The 20,783-nt window shown below is 41.7% G+C and overlaps 1 protein-coding gene across 1 annotated transcript; it reads right to left on the minus strand.

Moving 5' to 3' along the window:
- Positions 1 to 264: 264 nt before the first annotated feature.
- Positions 265 to 19,986, minus strand: LOC114553086 (alpha-2-macroglobulin-like). Its single transcript, XM_028574199.1, is given in 37 exon segments — positions 265 to 437; positions 2,996 to 3,037; positions 3,218 to 3,323; positions 3,407 to 3,475; positions 3,543 to 3,633; positions 3,848 to 3,966; positions 4,075 to 4,287; positions 5,074 to 5,261; positions 5,364 to 5,538; positions 6,813 to 6,887; positions 7,932 to 8,088; positions 8,253 to 8,328; positions 8,705 to 8,881; positions 9,687 to 9,767; positions 10,084 to 10,135; positions 10,244 to 10,365; positions 10,504 to 10,630; positions 10,875 to 11,100; positions 11,545 to 11,686; positions 11,798 to 11,903; positions 12,003 to 12,149; positions 12,578 to 12,727; positions 13,193 to 13,338; positions 13,423 to 13,486; positions 14,124 to 14,351; positions 14,582 to 14,749; positions 14,848 to 14,957; positions 15,087 to 15,190; positions 15,451 to 15,612; positions 15,716 to 15,800; positions 15,875 to 16,043; positions 16,828 to 16,848; positions 17,249 to 17,301; positions 18,046 to 18,202; positions 18,472 to 18,652; positions 18,802 to 18,889; positions 19,879 to 19,986. Coding segments are annotated over 36 exon segments (4,380 nt in total). The 5' UTR covers positions 18,888 to 18,889; positions 19,879 to 19,986; the 3' UTR covers positions 265 to 432.
- Positions 19,987 to 20,783: the final 797 nt, after the last annotated feature.

Below are 20,783 nucleotides of genomic sequence, written 5' to 3' on the forward strand. Positions count from 1 at the left end.
GCAAGTTTGGGGTCCCCTGCTGGAGCTGCTCCCCCCGTGACCAGATACCGGATAAGCGGACAAAGATGGATGGACTTTAGGATTAACAGGCTTCTCAAAATACTTGAGCTGGATTGTAGGTTAAGATGTATGGACTAAGACTTCATTTTGTAAAATAATCCGTTACCTGCAGCACAAGGGTCATTTGTCAACATACGATAAATACACAGCAGAAAGATTAAACCGTAGACAAAGTTAAACAAAAGACCAGTTTCAAACAGGACATTGAAGTCTTTTTTTTTTTATTTAATTATCCATTATGCATTTCACTTCAGACAGTAGTTACACAGCTGTAAGGGGTCGTGGCAGAATACTAACAAGGAAATACAAAACAGACATGGTGTTAATACATAATGTGCATCTTCTGGATGACGTGAGGACTGACCACATGCTTTAAGCTGCAAAAGAAATGAAAAATTCATTGCAGAGACTTAAGCCTGTTCATACCAAAGATTTGCAACATTCTGACACCTGACAGTTTCCACCCATGCTACTATACCAGAGTGTAGCCCCTTCATAGCAACGACTCTGTAGACCTACTTCCATTTGAACTTCCAGCTTTTTGTAGATAGATATAATTTGAAGCATATGAATAAGGATAGTTAATTTCCAGTAGTAATGAATTGGCGCAAAAAAAAAAAAAAAAAATCTGAATTTTGAGTTTATTATTTGATAGAACATCTGGAGAATGGCATGAAATGGGGGTTGTCCCACATAACAGACAAGAGATGTCCCCTCTTTGGTTAATTTCTCCCGTCTAGTCAGCAGTTCCATCGTTTAGAGGTGACACCAACTCAGCCAAACATTAACTATGGAGACAGCATGTCACCAGGGGAACGGCTGATGAGAAACTGCTGACCGTTTGTAACGGACATGACCAGCTGACTTTGCTACGAGCCAATTGGCTGTTCAAACAGGTGACGTGCCTTATGTTCTAAAACCAGCCAATGGCTACTTGACAAGCAGAGTCGCAGGCGACGCCATCAGACTGCTGCAACATTCTAAAATGTCATTTCCTTGTTGCAAATCTTTGGTGCGAGCTGGGCTTTACAGCCAGAGGTGTCAAGTAACGAAGTACAAATACTTCGTTACCTTACTTAAGTAGACATTTTGGGTATCTATACTTTACTGGAGTAATTATTTTACAGCATACTTTACTCCTTACATTTTCACGCAATTATCTGTACTTTCTACTCCCTACATTTTAAAAATAGCCTCGTTACTCATATTTCAGTTCGGCTTGTTTTCATTCCAGCTCGTCAGTTATGGTTAAAAAAAAAAAAAAAAAAAAACCTATCCAAATCGCTCCATTTGGAGAGAGTGAATTTGATTGTGGTTGGATGAGAAGTATAAACAGTCATTCCGACACCCTATTGGTTTGTACGCGATCCATAACACCTGTACAGACCCGGTGCTAATACGCCACAGTTGCCTTAACGACCGTTATCTACCGGACCGAATAGAAACACGGATTTCGGTGCCTTAGGTCAGTGGTTCCCAACCTGGGGTCCGGGCACCCCCAGGGTGGGCGGCAAAGATCACAGGGGGGGGCGCGAGTCTTTATCTGCTTTGAGGTTGAGGTAAAAAAAAAAAAAAAAAAATATTTGCACGTTAAACAAATTATGATAATACACTAGAATATATAATGTATACAAAAGTCTGTATGAAAACTATATATTCTGTTGTATCCTCGTTTTTCCTGCTGCCACGGCATCACTATTTTATGAATGAAAGATGGTGGAGAAACGTAACAGTGCTGATAACTGCTCTGTGTCAAAAAAGAAAGTAAGGCTCTATTTCCAGAGTTACCTCAACTTCGGTTTTGGGGGAGGGGGGGCTCGGCTTTTCTTAGGCATGAGTAGGGGGGGCGCCAAGGAAAAAAGGTTGGGAACCACTGCCTTAGGTGCCTGCGCGATGCTCCGAAAACGGACGTTAGAGGGAACTGAACATCGCCGCACGGGATGCTAGTCAACACTACAGTTGGAAGCAGGTTAGCCTAGCGTTAGCTAGAAGATGGAGTAAACATGATAAAATGCTGAGAGCTAAACGGTGTAAAAGTGTGTCTATTTCACTGAAGGAGTCTGACACCAGACTGTAGCTGCCGTTGTCTGAAAAACACAGAAGAGATGTAGCCTACGTGTCACCTTTTTCAGCCCTTCTGAGTTTGCAGGTATGATTTTAATATACTGTAACATTATTCTAGTCCTATGATTTTGTCCCCGCGTTTTAGAGTTAAGCTTAATGGCATTTCCCCCTTACATCAGGGGTCTTGAACGTTTTTTAAGCCAAGGACCCCTTAACTTAAAGTGAGATGTAGCAGGGACCCCCTACATATTGTATGAAATTAAGTTGCATATTAAACTGGGCCTACAATAACTGATAGGGTAACCTAAAGCCTTCTTACATATGTATTTTCATAAGCTATTAAAATATTAATTGGCATGATTTTATAAATCATATTTTAATGTTACATATGTGGCACAGTAAATCTAGGATTAACTGTATCTGTGGGCTGATATCTTAGTGACTAGTCAGTAAGCCTATTAGTGGGAATTTATATTTGCTAATAATACGTTGGAATTATGTTAAGGCATTTTATATTTTTTTTTTTTTAAAGACTCAAAAATGTACAATAATTTGGAGGACCCCTGCAATGACTGAGGACCCCCTGTTGAAGATCTGCCTTACATTACTTTTACACTTTTAGTTTTGAAACCAGTACTTTTACTTAAGTAAAAAGCTTGAGTTGATACTTCAACTTCTACAAAAGTCTTTTCAAACCCTAGTATCTATACTTCTAGAGTAATGAATGTGAATACTTTCGACACCTCTGTTTACAGCCTACACTGGTTGGAGGCTTCATTTGGTTTAAGGTTACAAAATTTGTACTTTTACAATCATTTAAACCATTCCAGTTTACATTAAGTCATAGTGCTTCTGGATATCAGTTTGTTACCTGCAACACAAGGGTCGATGTATGCTGTATCAGACTGGTCACCTTAAGGGAAAAAAAAAGTGTCAGAAAAAAATTTAAGTTGCATCATGTGTTCAATAGCCTATCATATTAACATACTACTATAAGTTACTATTTTGTTAACCGTTCAGGTTGTTGTACAGCTACCACGGAACAGTGTGTGCTGGGACTTCTGTGAATGAGGTTTAGAGAGGATCGATTTACTTGGCTGGTAGTAGTCGTAGATCTTGACCACGGCTGGCTTCAGGTTCTGCACTTTGTACTCTTGTATGAGCGTCAGGCTGTGGTTGATTCTTATGTCCTTCTGCAACTGTTGGAAGAAGAACCGACCACATGATCACCAACACATCTGGAGGGACTCAGCTCTCGTTTGTCACTTTAAATCCCTCTCACCTCCCGTATGTACACCAGAACATGATCCTCCTTTTGTTCAACACGATCCACCAGCAGGGCACCTTTGAGCTGTGAGGAGACATCAGGTGGGTTACCATGACTACTACTACTTCTTAAAATTACTGGAATCACTCACCATGTTCAAAGACTCTGGGTCTGGGACAAATCCAGAGAGCATTTTGATATCCAGGATAACCATGTTTGTACTGGACTCCTTTCCACTATATCTGTAATGCAAATACCATAAAAATGTGATGTCAATCTGGTGCTTTGGAAGGCTCCATTTACCGTTCGTTTGAGCGGAGTTTTAGCCACTGATTTGTAAACATTGCTCCCCCGTCCATCCAACAGTTATATAGTTCAAGCTGGTAGATGCAGAGGATCATTTGCCAAAAACGTCAGTATTTGTCAATGTCGTGGATGTGCTTGTCGATTACTTACAGGGATGTTAAATTCAGACTGAGTTGGGGTATTTTGCTGGTGCAGTTGGCCTCTGGTTGGACCAGAACACTGAGGGTGGTATCAGCAGCAGGAGTTGGGACGTTATAAACAAGAGAAATCTAAACCAGGAAAGTAATTCATAAAGTCAAGAATTCTTTTCTCCAGTTGGTTCAAATGTACAGTATGAAGCATCAGGATTGGTGCTTTATGTACACCAAACCACTGACCTGTATCGCAGCACAAGCAGTGCCCTTCACCTCCAGGCTGTACTTTCCCGTCACGTCCTGCAGCTGCTTCTCCTGGTAGAGCAGTTTGTTGTTCCGATTCACGTCAAACACCAGCTGGCCACCGGGAGACCGGACCGTCACTGAGCTTGAACCCTCTGGACTGAACACCAGAGTGGAGTAGAGAGCCAGAGCCTGAAGAGCCACCACGGTGTCCTACAACACATACAGAAGAAAAGAACCAAGACCAGGGCTCTCAACTTCTGAGCAGAGTTCAGAGGGAGATTTTGGCGGCAGGGGTTTTGGGGGGGGGACGGGGGTCTGATCTGATCAATCAGAAATCTTTTTTTTAATTCAGCATTTCTCTGTGTTATACTATGCATTGTCTGGATAACAATGAAATAGCCTAGGCTAACTGTTTTCACAATGGGTGCTGGGAGGTTTTGCAGTAAAAATATTCCAAATTAGGGTATTGTTGAAAAATATACATCTGTCAGAGTAGCCCTGCAGCCGATTCAACATGTAGCAATAAGCTACCAAACAGGGAGAGTACACTTGTTACTCAATATTTGGCAAAGTCACAAACCGTGACGAAAGCCGCAACTTTAAATCCTCCCTCAGCTGGTGCGTGGGGGCAGGGCCTTCTCGGTATGGTTTAACTGACATTAAATGGTCAAGGTAACAGGCAATGTCGCTGTCCTGTGAGAACTATGCATGTCTAAATGAGTTTTTAAAATAATTTCCTTTACTACATAAGCTAAATTCAACATTTAAACAAAGTCTCAATTGAAGAAGCAGAAAATGCATCGTCAAACACATGAAAATTGGGCTGTTTTCCTTGTGCCATGCCGTTGTTTTCGGGATAATGGGCTGTCAGACAAAATGGGCTTTAGCTCACAGCTAAGCCACACATTTTTAAATAACTTTGTTCATCTTATTTGTCCCAGAAGAGATGATTGTACATTTGACTCAAAGTCCAGCTTAACCCCGTTTGGGCTGTACCTGTGTGGAGGAGAATCCTCCGTAATAGTTCTGCTGGCTCGTCAGCCATCTAACGATGCGGCTGGCGTAGCCCAGGTCTTCAGCAGTCGGGGAGGCACTGAGTTTAGCCAGCAGCACATAGGAGCTGGTCTCCACAGACAGAGAGGCTGATGTTTCTGTTGCTGTCTGAGACCAGTGGAGGAAACCTCCTAAAAACAACAACAAACAGCCATCCACAAAGAGCCCAACAGGCACAGGGTAAGCTTGGTCACAGGAATGAAGCCAGAATGATTTCCTGGAGGAGGACTCACCTTCTCGTAAGCCAACAGTGTCTAGGTGACCCAGTAGGTGAGCACGGGTCTCCATGTCTCCTGCCAGGGTGAAGACGTACGCCAGCAGAGCTGTGGTGTAGGTGTTGCTGAGGTCACCGATGGACTCCTTGAGGCAAGACAAGCTAGCATTCACCGGCCCATGAACCGCAGGATCCTAGGACAGATTCAAAGAAGACGTTGTCTTTCACTGCTGCGTTTGTCTCTGGAGTCAGAACTAAACCGAGGGGAAGCAGCGTTCAATTTTAAAGGCTCCACATATCTGGAACAAACCTTTTGATGCTGCCTCTAAATTTGTTCACTTCTTATACTGCACCTCCTATTGTTGCATTTTACGTTTTTACTTTTGTTACTGAAGTCTCATTGTTGAAAATTTGAACTGTATGACCCCCTTTGGATCACCTGGTTAGCTCACCTGGTAGAGCAGGCGCCCATATAGAGAGGCTTACTGTCGACTCCGCGGCTGCAGGTTTGACTCCGACCTGCGGCCCTTTGCTGCAGGTCATTCCCTTCTCTCCACTTTCAAGTCGGAACTGCCCTATACAAATAAAGGCCTAAAATGCTAAGAAAAAAGGCTCCTTTGCTCAGCTTTTTGAAAGAGAGACTTATGATTGACAGTTTCATTCATCACTACAACCTAATACTTCCTGCCTGTACTCCTAAACTAACTGGGTATTTCTACTACTTAAGTGGCATCAAGCGGTGAGGTTGCAGCAACCAACTGAATACGCCTCCCTTACCCCCTTCTGTCCAAGCGTGGAGGAGAACCTACAGTGGCCTTCACTTCAATGTAAACACATGAAAGGCCCTCTCTAAAGCCAGCGTTTGGTTGGTCCGTTGTGGGAAACATGGCGGTGCAACATGGCAGTGGAACCCGTCACTACCCGATTGGAGACTAGTGCAGATGAGAGTTGCGCATGCTCAGATATAAACTGTTTACGGTGTAACGTCATACTTGAAATCTATAAATAACTTCATTACAAACAGAAGCTGGAATCATTTAAAAAATGTTTGATAGCTATGATTGCTAACATTGGCTCAAAACACCAGTCAAGTGACAGCCTTGGTTGGGTTTGATGCCAACATTACAGAAGTCTCTCATTAGCAGCTTCTTGGAGGCTACTTGTTGCAAAGTGACACGCGTGCAACTCCCATCTGCCCTCGACACACACCGGATAGTGACCGACCCACTCCTAATGGAGATATGAAGGGCTCATTCTAATCAAACATCAATTCTGTTTCAGGTGATTATACACTAATGAAACTTCTGACCATAGACCGCCCCCCCTTACATCCTACACACTGGTCCTTTAAAAACAGAAAAAAAAACCCTACAGTTCAGAATCTTTGGTGCCATGCCATAAATATTTAAATTCAAATTAATGCATCTTATGTACATATATACACTCCTATTACAAATAATCAACTCACATCTATGTACATATTCATCTCCAAGAAGGCAGCAGTGATGTAGGCACTGAGAGTAACTTCATCAGACACACCACCCTGTAAAGAGGAAGCATAAGGAATTAGTGATCTGGTCTGACTCACTGGATGCAGAATGTAGGCCTGGCTGTTACTGTATTCTGCTCCCCTTTTACCATCTCTATCAGTTTCAGCCAAAGCCAGTCTATTCCCCCATAGCCAGAGGCATTGCACACCATACTGGGCCTGGTAAAAAAGGCTGTCTATGGCCCACATCCACAGGCTGTTCATTCTAGCATCTTTTTGGGCCCTCCACATGAGGGCCGTGCATACCCAGTCCTCTTCCCTTTGGTTAGTATTCGATTCCCTGGTTGGTATATAACGGAGTCCTGATAGATTTAACTGATCACCTCCACCATAATTCAAACCATAAACTCTCAGCTCATAACCTCACACGAGATGACTGATCAGATTGTTTACCATGTAGGTATAGGACTCTATTCAAAGACATGTCACTTTTGGATGGAAATCCTTTCAATACATAGGGGACTCAAATTTGGTAGAGTTTACCAGATGGGTCACTTATTTAAAAAAGAAATCTTTATTTTGATTTAATAAAATGAAGAGAGATGGGTAAGTGTATTTAGTACATCAGTAAATATGAACAATTTGTATATTAAGTTATTAAACACTGTACATATTTGTATATAGGGCTATATACTGTATATACAGACATAGATCACTGTACCTCCAACACTCAGGGGCCTGACTCAGGCAGACTTCAGCATTTGTGAAACAGGACACTGCCACGGTTTAGAAATGCTTGTCAGTTGGAAATTGGAAATACATTTGAGTCCCACAAGAATCTCGCATGCATGACTCACAATTATGGCATTTGTTTTTGATAAGTGAAACATTTATCAAAAATTGGAGAGGGAATTCTCACTTTGCAAATTGTTGCTTTTATGTCGCAAATTTCGTGAAGTGGGCCCCCAGGCTGGCATTCACTACTGAGACATGAATCAAAGTCCTGCTACAGCAAAAGTGGCATTTAGTAAAATTACCTGCTGACCTTCAGTTTCAGTTCTTGTCATCCAAACTCTAGTAAAGAGGGACTTTAACTACCTTCATTATGGTGTGGAAGAGCGTTCCCGACTGTTCAAAACAGCCATTTTTTCGTTGTTTACTTTTCAGCCAAGTCACGGACGCTTCGATGTTCGCTGGGTCAACGTAGATGAAAGTCTGGGCTTTGGCAAACGATCGCAACACAAATGCAGTCAGCCTGAGGATATTAGAAACAAGACAAGAGGAAGCTCTTATCATCTGTTTAATGCTCAGGACAATCATCTACTCTACAAGTATAAACTGTATGTCGTAGTAAATTGCACACCATGTAAATGTATAATTCATTATTCTTTGTGGATGATTGACCAGTAACGTTCTCACCAAGTGTTCCCTGGTCCTGCTCCAAATGTGCTGTAAGCTCCGTAGTTATCTTTGTAGTTCAGCTGTCTCTGGTAGCCTGTAGAACAATAGACACCCACCAATTAGGGCATTTACAGATTGGATTTCAGATTAGCTCGTTTTTAGGTGAAAACAGCTCTAACTGAATATACAGCTGTAGTAAACATTTTATGCCTTTAGTGGACAGGAAATTAGGGGAAGAAAGGAATGACATGCAACAAGGTAGTTATGGTGGGGTGGGGGCCTGTTGTCAGCACCGTAACCCAGAGGCCAGCAGGGTGCCCCTGATCTGTAGTCTCCAATAGGAATGACGAGCACCGTCAAGTGATTATGCACGCCGCTTGTTCCATTTTGTGCAACCAGCACCAGAATGTAGCAGACTGTAGATTTGGCAGACGTGTTCTTTTAGCTACCAGAGTAAAATGGAGCCTCACCACTGGTCAGGAAGTTGGTAGCCTTTTTCCTGATGGCCGGGGTCAGCTGCTGGGTGTCTCTCAGGTACTCCAGGACGTAGATGTCCGGGGCAAGGAGCGCCATGTTCTGCTCTCCACATCCATACGGCATCTGCAGCAGCCCATCCAGGTTCTCCAGAGCCCGGCCCAGGATGTCGCCTGCCCAAAAACACAGAATCACTGAGACCCAACGCGCAACTAACCTGACCTTTACTTTCTACTGGGGCTTCAAAGTACAAACTGTACGTTATGTTATACCACCTTTTGTTGATCCTGCCAGAAACTAATTTAAAGTGATGGTTCGGAGTAATTTCACCCTAGGGTCCTTTGCACCATGACCTCGAGCCAAACACCGCCCCCCGAGAAGCTTTTTTCACCTGGGTTGAAGATTGGGAGAGTTAGCGTAGAGTAGGGTCATCAGCTGAATAGCTTAGCGCAGGGGCTAATGGACCCACGTTTGTATCTTGTAAATGACCCCACTAATAATTCCCAAAATGATACCAAACTTCTACAGTAGTACAAATGGGTTAGGCACTCAAAACGATGGATTGGAGAGTTTGTAAGTACACCAGAAGTTTAGGTAAATAACCCTTGGCTTCTCGTCTAAGGGACGTCTACAAAATTACAACACTGAAAATAAACAAACATTTATTAATTTACTGATTAAATGTAATGTCTCCAAACTTACCTCAATTATAACTTGTTTAGTGATACTACAGCACTTACGAAAAAAGAAAAAAATATTTTGTCTCTTGTCGGTGGGTGTTTGGCTTGAGGTTATGGTGCAAAGGACCCTAGGGTGAAATTACTGAACAATCACTTTAATATGTTGAAGGTGTAAATGCACTTTGTATTTTGGCTTTACTTTGTCGTGTGGTTAGAATAAAAATGAATCAAATGAACAGATTGCTTATTCCTAGAATAAAGGGAAAGCAACTCAATTAAAATGAATCCATTAGTTTACCAAGTACTGATACTGAAGCACGGGCAGATCCAGCAATGTTCTCAGGGAGTTCTATGTCCATTTCCTCTGTCAAAGCTTGCCCTGTGAACAGAGAGAGAGAACAAACACTCAGCACTAAAATAAAGTCAGATAGTTAGTGGATCATGTATTGAAACAGGTTAGACTGGATTAAGATCAGACAAAAATGGAGGGTTCTTTCATTAGGGTGATAATGTATTTAATGACTGTTATGATATTAGTTAATGACACCTGCGCTAGACTTTCCACTATGAAACTAAGTGCTATCTGCAAGTAGTGAATGTCTCCACCACATGTTTTAAACAAGCAATCTAGTCGACTTCCAGTATTTGACTTTTCACACGTTTGACGGGCCAGGCCTGCTGTAAACTGTACGGACCTTTTGGGCAGAGCAGCCAGTTGTAGGCGTTGGTCATCTCAGTTCCCTCAGCCTGAGAGGGAAAGAAATAATGTGAGTTACAGAGTTTCCATTTGGTTAATGGATAGAAAATTCTCCCTTTATCTTTCTTTATTAAAAAAAATAAAATAAAAGTACCAACCTTTACTATGAGAGGTCGTGTGACCACATCAATTCGTCCTCTTTCAGGCACGCTCACAACCTCATTGTCACATGAAGTTTGGGATGTCACGGCCTCAGCTCTCACCGACACATTTACAATTCCTAAAAAGAACAAACCGTTTCAAACGTGATTCAGAACTATGACATTTTGTCACCAATGGGGATCTCGCTGATTTCACAACTTAAAATAAAAAGCCTCCTCCACCTCGGCAGCCTGGTGGATAAAAGCTCCAGTCTCACCTAAGGCTGAGGGGGCCATGGTCCAGCTGAGGGTCTTGCGCTCACTGCCACACAGACAGGATGTGTACTGGTCACCAGAGAGGGGGGTGAGGGTGTAATCTAAGGAGGGGATTGGAGTCACAGTGACCTGTTCAAGAGAGAATATACATTTAAAACTGGAGATTTAGGGCAAATTATAGTTATTGTAGTCATTACTACAATAACTATTTTATATATAGCACTTTCCAGATTAAGATTTACCATAAAGGTGGGGAGAAATGGTAAACATGACACCTGCTAAACATCAGTGGGTTAGCATAGCAGGAATGTAAGCATGCTAACATTAGCATTTATAAGTCACAAAAACAAATTAAACAAATAATTAAAATTACCATGATGCAGCTGGTCAGGTAGTTGAAGGTGGTTGCCTTCAGTTCAAAGTGCTCCCCCCGGATGATGGAGTAGGGCAGGCTGAGCTCCAGGAAGAAGGGCTGGAAGACCGTGAGGTTTTTACGCGGCGCCAAGCCGAAACCCTGAGGGGACAGACAGAAAGCCTCCGTCTCCCAGGTGGTGATGGTGTCCGGGACCGTGAGGGACACATTCTTCGTCCCAAACTCTCTGGATCAGCAGATACACAGACGCCAGCGTTACGGTAAACTTGAAAATACTCTCATGATTAAGATTAGTTAAAATTATTAAATGAGTAGATTACTAATGGGTCGACTTAAATTGCAGTAACACTGCCATGTTGTAGTTACCGTTAGCCAACAAGAATGTGCAAATGTCAAATGGTTTCATATGCTGAGTCCTTGAGATCTCAGAAACTCAAATGCAGTTATACTGGGTATCATGTGTACTCTAGCCCAAAAAGACTATTCCCCATACACAATTTTAAAAGAAATTGCCTATAAAATGAATATATTCTGCTAAAATAAACTAACATGAGACTCCAGGCCTAAGAGGAGTGTCCGTAAATTAGTTCCATGCCATTCGTGTGTGGAGGGAGACTGCAGGAAGTCAGTGAGAGACTGACCATCAAAACCCTCGGTGGCAAAAACTCACCCAACTTCCACCAGGTCCCATATCCAGGTCTCAGGGAAGAAAGTGCGGACAGTCTCTACTGGGGATTTATCAGGTGATGGACCATTAAGATCCACAGCAAGTCCAATACGGACAGGGGCCGCCATTACTTCATTCATCATGGCTATGGTAGGAAGAATGTAGAAAATATTCCATTAGGTAAAAACCAAAGCAGTGATTTTAATGAGCAAGTAAATATTCAGCATGCATCACTTGGAGCAAAAAAGAAAGTCACCATCGTTGCCATAGCCACCATAGCCCTGGTAGTATTCTCTTCCTTTGTATTTGAGGCATGAAGGCTCTCTGATAACCAGGTTTGTTGCCATCTTCATCCCTACATTCTAGATAATCCAACAAACAGCCATCACTGAAAAGTTGATAAATGTGCAACAATAACTTTAGTATACTTTATTTGGGACACTCATTTGTGTAGGAAGTACCTGGAAAACTGTATAAGCGTCAGCTGTCCCATCACCTCCGGGGTACGGCAGAACAGATCTTCTCGGTCTCACAGGCAAACATTCTACACCATCTTCAACATTATATGGAATATACGACAGTTTTGTGACCGGCAACAATTGAAATATCTGAAAAGAAAGGTTTGGTTCAAAGTTATAAACTGACAGTTTGATGTTCTATGAAGATCTGACAATTGGGACACACTTTGACACTAAGATACTCTTATATCTTGAGTCGTGGCTGTAAAGTATTTGTCAAATCATTGCCTTTATCCATAAGGCACTCTTACAGAGGGCTACGTCGCACATATGTGATCATAACCTTATACTACAGCATTTTCATAACCGCATGCTTACAACTGGGTAAAAAGAACAAGCAGCATTGAGCTGCATTGCATGTTTGATAACCATGTACAACTGGTAGAGGGAGAAAAAGAAAGATTAATCACGGGACAGGTAGATAACCGCACAGTAAAAATGGATGATCCATTTGCAAAAGATCACGCAGAGGTAACAAGTTATGCATGCATATAGTTTGGGTTGATTCCAGTAGTTACCTTGGCTGCATCCAGAGTCTTCCCTGGCTCCTTGATGAGGACGCTCTGGTCAACAGCGCTCACGCCACACAGAGATTCTGGCTGGGCGGTAACCCGCATGATGGTCTCCTCTCCTGGGACGGCCGAGGACGGAGAAAACTCCAGAGACACCTGACAGGAAAAGACAGCGCACCATCTGGACTTTAGTGGGAGATGAGAACCTGGGATCTTTTCAACCTGACACAATCTGGTATTTGTTTTCTCCCACATTGATGATATTTAATCAAAAGGCCTGTGTGGGTTTTTTAAACATAGTATTCAATAGTAGGAAATTGGGGAGACGACATGCAGCAAAGGGCCACTGGTCGACGCCACTGGATTATACCACTCTACCCATGCAATAGTCAGAAAATGGTGGCCCCAACATGTAGGAAGTTTGTGTAATTCATTTCAGTGTGATACTTAAAAATTGCTCAAAAAAATAAAATATAGGTCTTCCATAGATAACTGGCTTTCTTCAAGAAAATGCTACATGCTGTATTGAGGTTTTGTAACAACTAACAAACCCTTTGATTGTGCACCTACAATCTGACGAGAACAGCCTTTACCACATGTCTCGGTTCTTCCCAAGCTGACCTTTTGACTGAAGCACTGCTCGGTAGAGAAGTCGGCGCTGTTGGCGATCACCGTCTCACTGGGGAGGACGGAGTAAGCCACGACCTGGACGTCTGGTGCCATGTCTGGAGACACCGTCAGCTTAAAGGACACCTCGCCCTCATTCACTGAAACAACAATCACTCACATGACTCCATAGATCGGCCAGGCTAACTCAAAAGGATCCTTTTAAGACAAGTCACTTTGCTCACCCAATTTATCTTTGATTTCCACCTGTTCAACTCCTTGTAAAACAATGGCCCCTCTTGATAAGACCTGGGAAATTGGGAAGAAAAAAAAAAAAAGAAAGAGTAATGCAACATGCCCCGTCTGCAGTGAGGTCATGTGATTAAGTACATAGTGGAAGAGGTTTATATGGTTCATGTCAAAATGTTTTGCGTTAAGTTGAAAAAAGGAGTTATTCAAAGGCAACAACCTATCCAGAGCAGGATATTCAAGAGACTGTAAAATGTATTAAAAAGGGGAATGCTACAATTTTACAAATCTAAACCACAAGTCTGTATATAGGAGAGTACTACTGCATATTGTTGGGGGGGATGTTACCTTGCATAAGTCAGCATTGGTTGGGGGCTGAAGACACTCTTGGTTCATCGATTTTAATCCTTTTCCCCTAAACTATCATTTGTGATACTCCACTGGCTTAATCTCCCCAGACTGGATATTTAACTTTTAATATTTGGATAAAGGTAGTGGAAACTCATCTGGAATTTTAATTTGTTTTACAGCGTTTCCAGTACAGTGCTTTTGTTAAAACTACCATTTCTCAACATTTTTAATGCTTAAATGTTGACACGCAACACAAACTCTCCTGGGTAGTGATGTAAAAGTAGTTTTAAAAACCTCTTCCCCATGTCCATGGAAGTGGTGAGGGGAAAATAGTTCAACCACTCACCAGATAAATCACATCCATAAAGCCCTGGGCCTCTCCAACGACTGTGTACTGGATGGAGAGGTCCTCTTCTTCGTCACAGGAAAGTGGTTCATCCTTCTTCTTCACATCCAGGGAGCTGACTGTCTTCGTATCAGGAGAAGAAGGTGTGGCCAAAGACACCGTGTGATCGTTAGACTCGTAGTATGGCGTTCTGTAAGGACTGTAGCCCAGTGTCAGTGTGTCGCTAACCTAGAGAGCAGAGAAAACAAACACTAAATGACATCATGGCAGATGAAGTAGAAGAAAGCTTCAGTTTTACAGCCATAACTATTTTCTTCTTTTTGGTATAGACCGATTGTTCCTATATGGCACCTTGGTCAGTTGCGGCATATTGAGAAACTATTTGAGGTGTCAGATTTGGACTGTGTCATCAACTTCATGATGAATGTTGGTTACAGATTGTAGTTTCTACTTCTTACTTGTAAGTGGACGTCTCCTTTAAAGGCAGCTGTGCTCAATGAGAAAGTGGCGACGCCATCACTGTCGGTTGTGAGATTCTGTAACCAACGCGATGACCACCTTTCACCCTCAAACAGGAACACCGGCATGGCAGGAATGGGCGTATTATTGTAATAAACCGCTTTAACCTGTCGGAAGCACAACGTTGTATCACAGAGAATGCCCACTGCTTCAGCTGCACTGTGTATAGAAGCACATTGAAGAAGTGAAGCCCAAATGCACTTACTTTTCCTTCCACATTTGATCCTTGGTTATAAATCTTGGGAGTGTCGGTGAAAGACAGCTTTCCAACAACATAAGAAATCACCGTAGTCTTCTCTTGGGAGCGTGAAATCCCTGTACAAGAAGGCTTCATGTTACAACAATGTGGACGCCATATTGTTTCAATACATGGCATAGTCATTTTGTCATTATAGGCCAACTAACTCTTTTTGAAATATAAGTACAATATACATTAGGACTTGCCTGTCCCCTCCTCTTCCATATTTGCACTGAGTTGCAGTACATCTTGCAGAGCCTTCTGCGCAATTCTTGTGAAAGTTGACATTGCGGCTGAAAGCGGCACAGCCCTCTCTTGTCCGTCTAGAAAGCACAATTAAATAATGTCCAAGACTGGAAAAAGTGAAGGACATTTCAAACTTTCACACGTCAGACCCTTATTACTTAAAAACTTTTGACTGTTAAATTGTCCAACTACCATCCCGTGTATAAAAATGAACTTTTACACTCCCAAATTTGTACATCAGACCAACAAGACAGATGACCATATGTAGTGTTAAATGTGCACATTATGTAGGAGGCTATGGACCTTGCTTCATGAGACGGTCACCATAGCTACTGTACCTGCTTTGTCTCCTTGTAGCAAGGCATCGGGATTACATCGATTCCCTCTGGATGTTCAGGGGTGATTGGACGGGGTATAACATAGGAATCAAGAGGTCGGCACACCTTCAAGTCAACACTGCCTGGCACAGGCTGTCCGTATGTATACCTAATTAGATGAAATGGAGAAAAAAAAAAAAAAAGAAAGCATTCCCTAAACTGGACCCATTTTAGATTATTTAAGAGTAATGAGCAAAAGAGCTTTTACTTACGTTGCACAGACTTCAGCTTTGACTTCTTCCTGATCAATACTTACTTCATCAGGTGCATTTATTTGTAGGTCAAATTTAGGCAAAACTGGAGACAAAGGGATTATTAGCATGTTTGCTTCATTAAACCAATTAAAAGTAATAGTTAAAAAAAAAAATTACCATATTTTTCCACCTTGAAGCTGTGTTGTATTTTAGCGGACCCAATCGACACAGTAACTTGGTAGGCTCCTTCACGGGCCTCAGAGTTCAAGGTGTAAGAAAGCTGCAATATCTTCCTATTGGAGGAGGTTTCATTCAGCCACTGGCCAATCCTGTTGCTGTTAGAATCCTGTTAAGTGAAGTAAAGAACATGGGACAACGGGAAACTCATGAAAAGTGGCATTTCTTCTACAAGATGGCAGATTAAAGTGGGCCAGGGTTTGGTGTAAAATTGTCTGAGTAGGAAATACGGATACACACAAGTGCAGTGGCAGGCTAATATCAGTGGCTAGTTAGATATATTGGTCTTCGTGTATAATGGGCATTTGTACAGAATTTGCTGCAAAAGTATAAACATTTGTGTCATTTCCTTTTTAAAAGCAAGTTTTATGTAGTATGACAATCCTATCTTAACTTTTGGTCCACTTACTAGCTAGTCTTGGGAGTTTAAGCAATGCAAAAAAAAAAAATAAACTCCCATCTAATGATGAACATTAGAGGCTGTTAATATCTCCAGAAAAGCCCCCCCACACACACACACACACACACACACACTTTTTGGCAAACCAAAAATGCAGCCTGTAAAGCAAGAATTTGTGTCCAAGGTCATGCATGAATTCTGACACGTTAGTCATCGTTCATAAAGGTCTTGTTCAAGTTGTAAAACAGGCCTCCACACAATGGACTGGGCCCTTATCACATTTGATACAGAATCTGTCAAACATTCCATAAAGCTTGGACCTAATACGCTTATAATCACTTCATGTTTTTAGGAGATTCATGCTGAACTTTTAATAGCCTAATAAGTCCACTGGAGCATTTTGCTTTAAGGCATTTGTATTAGAAGAAAAAAAAAAAAAAAAAAAACTGAGTTTAATATACCCAGTATGTTAAAGTGTAGATATTACTCTTACCTCCATTGCAATTAGATCGTACTGTAAGAGAAAGAAAGATTTGTTAAAGCACAAGCTGCTTTGTATTCCTAGCATCACATTGACAATAATGAGTTAAAGACTGCCGCTCTTAGATTATTATGATTTATAGTTTTCTGGAGAAAAGAAACTGTTCTATTGTAATCTTTAGAATAGATTCCAGTGTTATTTCCAATTCTATAGGATCATTTGTGACAAAATGTTGCAAACTGGGTCAGCAACCTTCAAAGCAGCTTGGTAGGTTTACCTAAAAAAGGGGCTGTGGTTGTTCTGACCCAGAGCTTCACCAGGAGCTCAGATTGTGGTTCAATCCAAACTAAAACCTGCACCATTACCAAACCATAATCACTGATACGGTTTATGAAGGAGACCTGAAGAAAGGAAAGCCCGTTCAAACACTCACCAGCTGATTGACAGGTCTTAACTTGGTATCCAGTGTGATGACTCTGAAATGCACTGAGAGACATGCAGAGAGATTACATCAAGCCTTTCCAGCTCTTCTACAGCAGTGGTAGACATCCTATCAGGCCAGTGATTGGTCTTCTGTTAACTGAGACATTACACAGCCTTGGATTTCAATAAAGTGGATAGTTTTACACGGAAACTGCTGTTAAGGGATAGCACCAATTTTGACATGAGATACCTTGTTTTAAATATAGTCAGAGTGTGACATTACTAATATGATATCCAGAATGTGGAGACTTCTGTGCTCTCAACTGCAGCAGGGGAAAAGTAGTACATTTCATTTATACTATTATATATAGACACTGTACATGCCAACATGTTTCTGGGCTTCTGTGAATTTAACCTCTACAGCCTGTTAAAACGACTTGATATTCTGGGGCACAATCAGTTTCTCACTACCTGTTAGAGCCAGTAGTCAGAGCTGACACATTTCCATCATTGTGGGGCTTTATTTTAAAATCCTGGGAATGTCAATATACAAGATTTGATAATGTGGGAATACATTTTACATGCAGTGCTGCATGCACAGAAATTTGTAAAGAGAAACCTTTCTATATATGGTACCATATTGTGTACTACATCATAGATCTTTGATTTATTTATTCACAACACAAAGTGGCATAAACTAATTAGATAAGTAACAAAGCAAACCTAGATTAAAAAAATACAAAAGCTAATCTAAAGTAACCATCATAAATAAAAAAAAAAAGCTACAAACCATCAGCTCTAAATTACCCGTTTGTCCTGGGAGGTAGATCGGTTTATCCGTTTGGATGAAGGTCATTGGTTGATAGACTTTGATTAGAACTTTTCGGACTTCTTTAGAGTAGAATGTGTCGCCTCGTACCTCCACCTCAAAGTTCTGCACCACTTCATCCTGCACTAAAGGAACCTGTGACAAAGATTTTATAGACAGAGAATCATTACATCCCATTCAAACATGATTTATGAAAATTTAACTTTATCTGTTGCAACTTAAATGGTTAAAAAAAAAAAAAAAAATCACATATTTACAACAGCAGTTTACACAATTATGCATTTATATTGTGTGCTTTCCTTTACAAATCTGTGTGTATGGGTTAAGAAATCCCATCAATGGTTTCAAACTAAAAATTTTCCAATACATTTTGTGGAAATGAGCAAATCAGGAAAGTTGCTGACCTTAAATTCAATGCAGGTATGAAATTCTATACTGGAGGTCTTCTCCAGAAGGGTTGTAGTCGCCTCTTCTGACATCAGAGTGACGCTCATTTCCAGAGTCTCGCTGGGCTCCAGGAGACTGGCACAGAATTTGGTCTCAGCGCCAGATTCAAGAACTGCAGGAATGGCTACCATGTACTGCCTACAGCCACAGACACACACAGTACACATCTCACTGGATCCGATATGGAAATAACCCCAACCCAGAAGATTATGCAGCATTAAATCCTTACCAGCTATCAAATCATTCAACCACAGGCTATTCTTTTTTTAACTGGGGAGGTAACTTACGGTCCCGCCGCCGCTTGGCCCACGCACATCCAGCTCAAGAAGACACACAGTTTCCATGTCCACATCTGGATCCCAGGATGACCCATGACTGAATGAGATCATCATGAGTCAGCATCTGTTTAATAGTCTGATAGAGAATCCCACCCCATCCTCTACCTGATTTTAAGGTAGCCCATTTAAATCATTTATAGACTTCATGTTGTGGTGTGTAAGGCAAACTGCAATTTACAGTTTAATTAGGTCATGTTTAAAGTCCAGAAAATGTGTCATTCCAAGTGTGTGTGTCATCATAAAAGAGTTCCTTCTGGGGAATTTCTGAGTCTCAGATTCTAAATCTGCCATATTGTGCTTTGAATGTCACGTAATTGGACTTTCCTGTGTTTTTTTTAAAAGGCGCACAACTATAGGGGGCCAAAATGTATTGTTAACCCAAATTGATATACCGCCGGATCTAAATCTGCAAGGGGCCGGATTTGGCCCGCGGGCCGTGAGTTTGACACATGAGCGCTAGAGCTAAACAATAAGAGATTGTTGTAGCAACCAACGGAATAACAAATTAATACAGCGCATTTCATAAGAACAAACCCCAAGGACGCTTTTAAACAAGTAGAGGGAGACAAGGGAAAAGAGAAATAGTAGGCCAACACAAACATGGACTGGAAGGACTGGATCATTTAATGTAGGCTGCTGAAACCTCTACAACCACATCGCGCAATCCATGTGGTGTTAGAAGAATGAAATCTAAAAATGGATACACATTTACATGAGAGCCAATTCGGGGATTTTTGACCCCCCAATCCCGTCATTGCGTCCATCCATTGGGACTGGGACTCGGAGTCGTCGTTCACTTTCCCTTTTAGCTTTTGCTCTTTAACTTAAAAGAAAGCAACATTTGGAAACTCTTCCGTTTGCTTTAGAAGGCTATACAGCTGAACCAGAGTCTCCGATATCCCCGCCGCCCCCCGCCACAAAACTGGAGAGGAACCAAAATCCCCAAAAGTGAATGCCTTTAATTAAGTGAAAGACCCGCGTAGCAGCGCCATGTTTCAATTCCAGCTCCCCGAGCGGAAGTCTTACCTCTTTCAGACCCCCTACCACGGTTGGGCTGAGTTGTCTGATCGGGGGCTCAACGCTCCTTTTGGAAATTGGGACCAAGCCCTTCTCCATCGGTATATATCACTGGTCATGATGACAATTCAGATCACCTGTGTCCACCAAGGACCAATCAACAATTACCTTAGGTGCTAGAAATGGGTGGGGCTTACACGTCACATATCCAGTGAACGGCTAAGATCACATATTGGCCTACTCCAATATCTTTTTTTTTTTTTATTATTGTGAAACAGATTTGGAGTCTTACTTTTTTTTGAACCCACCAACTGTATCTACTCCTTAAACCTTACAGATATCATCTGTTTCTCCGATAATAAATGTTGTTATTCTGTATGCAAAATTCTATATTCACAAGCAGAAATGTTCTAACTCATCTCCTACTTTTGTACCTGTTCTCATAGAATTAAAATCTCTACTGCTATATTTAACAGTGAGTTCATTTCATTCAGGTGTGAGGATGGTGGACCAGGAAAGACAGGGGAAGGCAACAGGGAGGTCTAACGTTAGGTGGAGGTGTAGGGGGGAGCCGCTTGATACCAACAGATTAATATCCTAATATTAATATGGAAACACTAATATAGAAAATCTATTACATAATGTTTGTTTGACAATATGTCTTAGTGGAGAAGAACACAGACAAGGAGTGAATGAGACAGACATGAGGTGGGCGATGACATCAGGTAGAGATGAGACCAGTGATGACATCAGGTAGAGATGAGACCAGTGATGACATCAGGTAGAGATGAGACCAGTGATGACATCACGTAGAGATGAGACCAGTGATGACATCAGGTGAGATGAGACCAGTGATGACATCAGGTAGTCCAGTATGGTTTCTGTTGACCAACGTATTCACCGTGTCCTTTTTG

The sequence above is a fragment of the Perca flavescens genome, chromosome 3, assembly GCF_004354835.1.
Source record: "Perca flavescens isolate YP-PL-M2 chromosome 3, PFLA_1.0, whole genome shotgun sequence".
Classification (NCBI taxonomy): domain Eukaryota; kingdom Metazoa; phylum Chordata; class Actinopteri; order Perciformes; family Percidae; genus Perca; species Perca flavescens.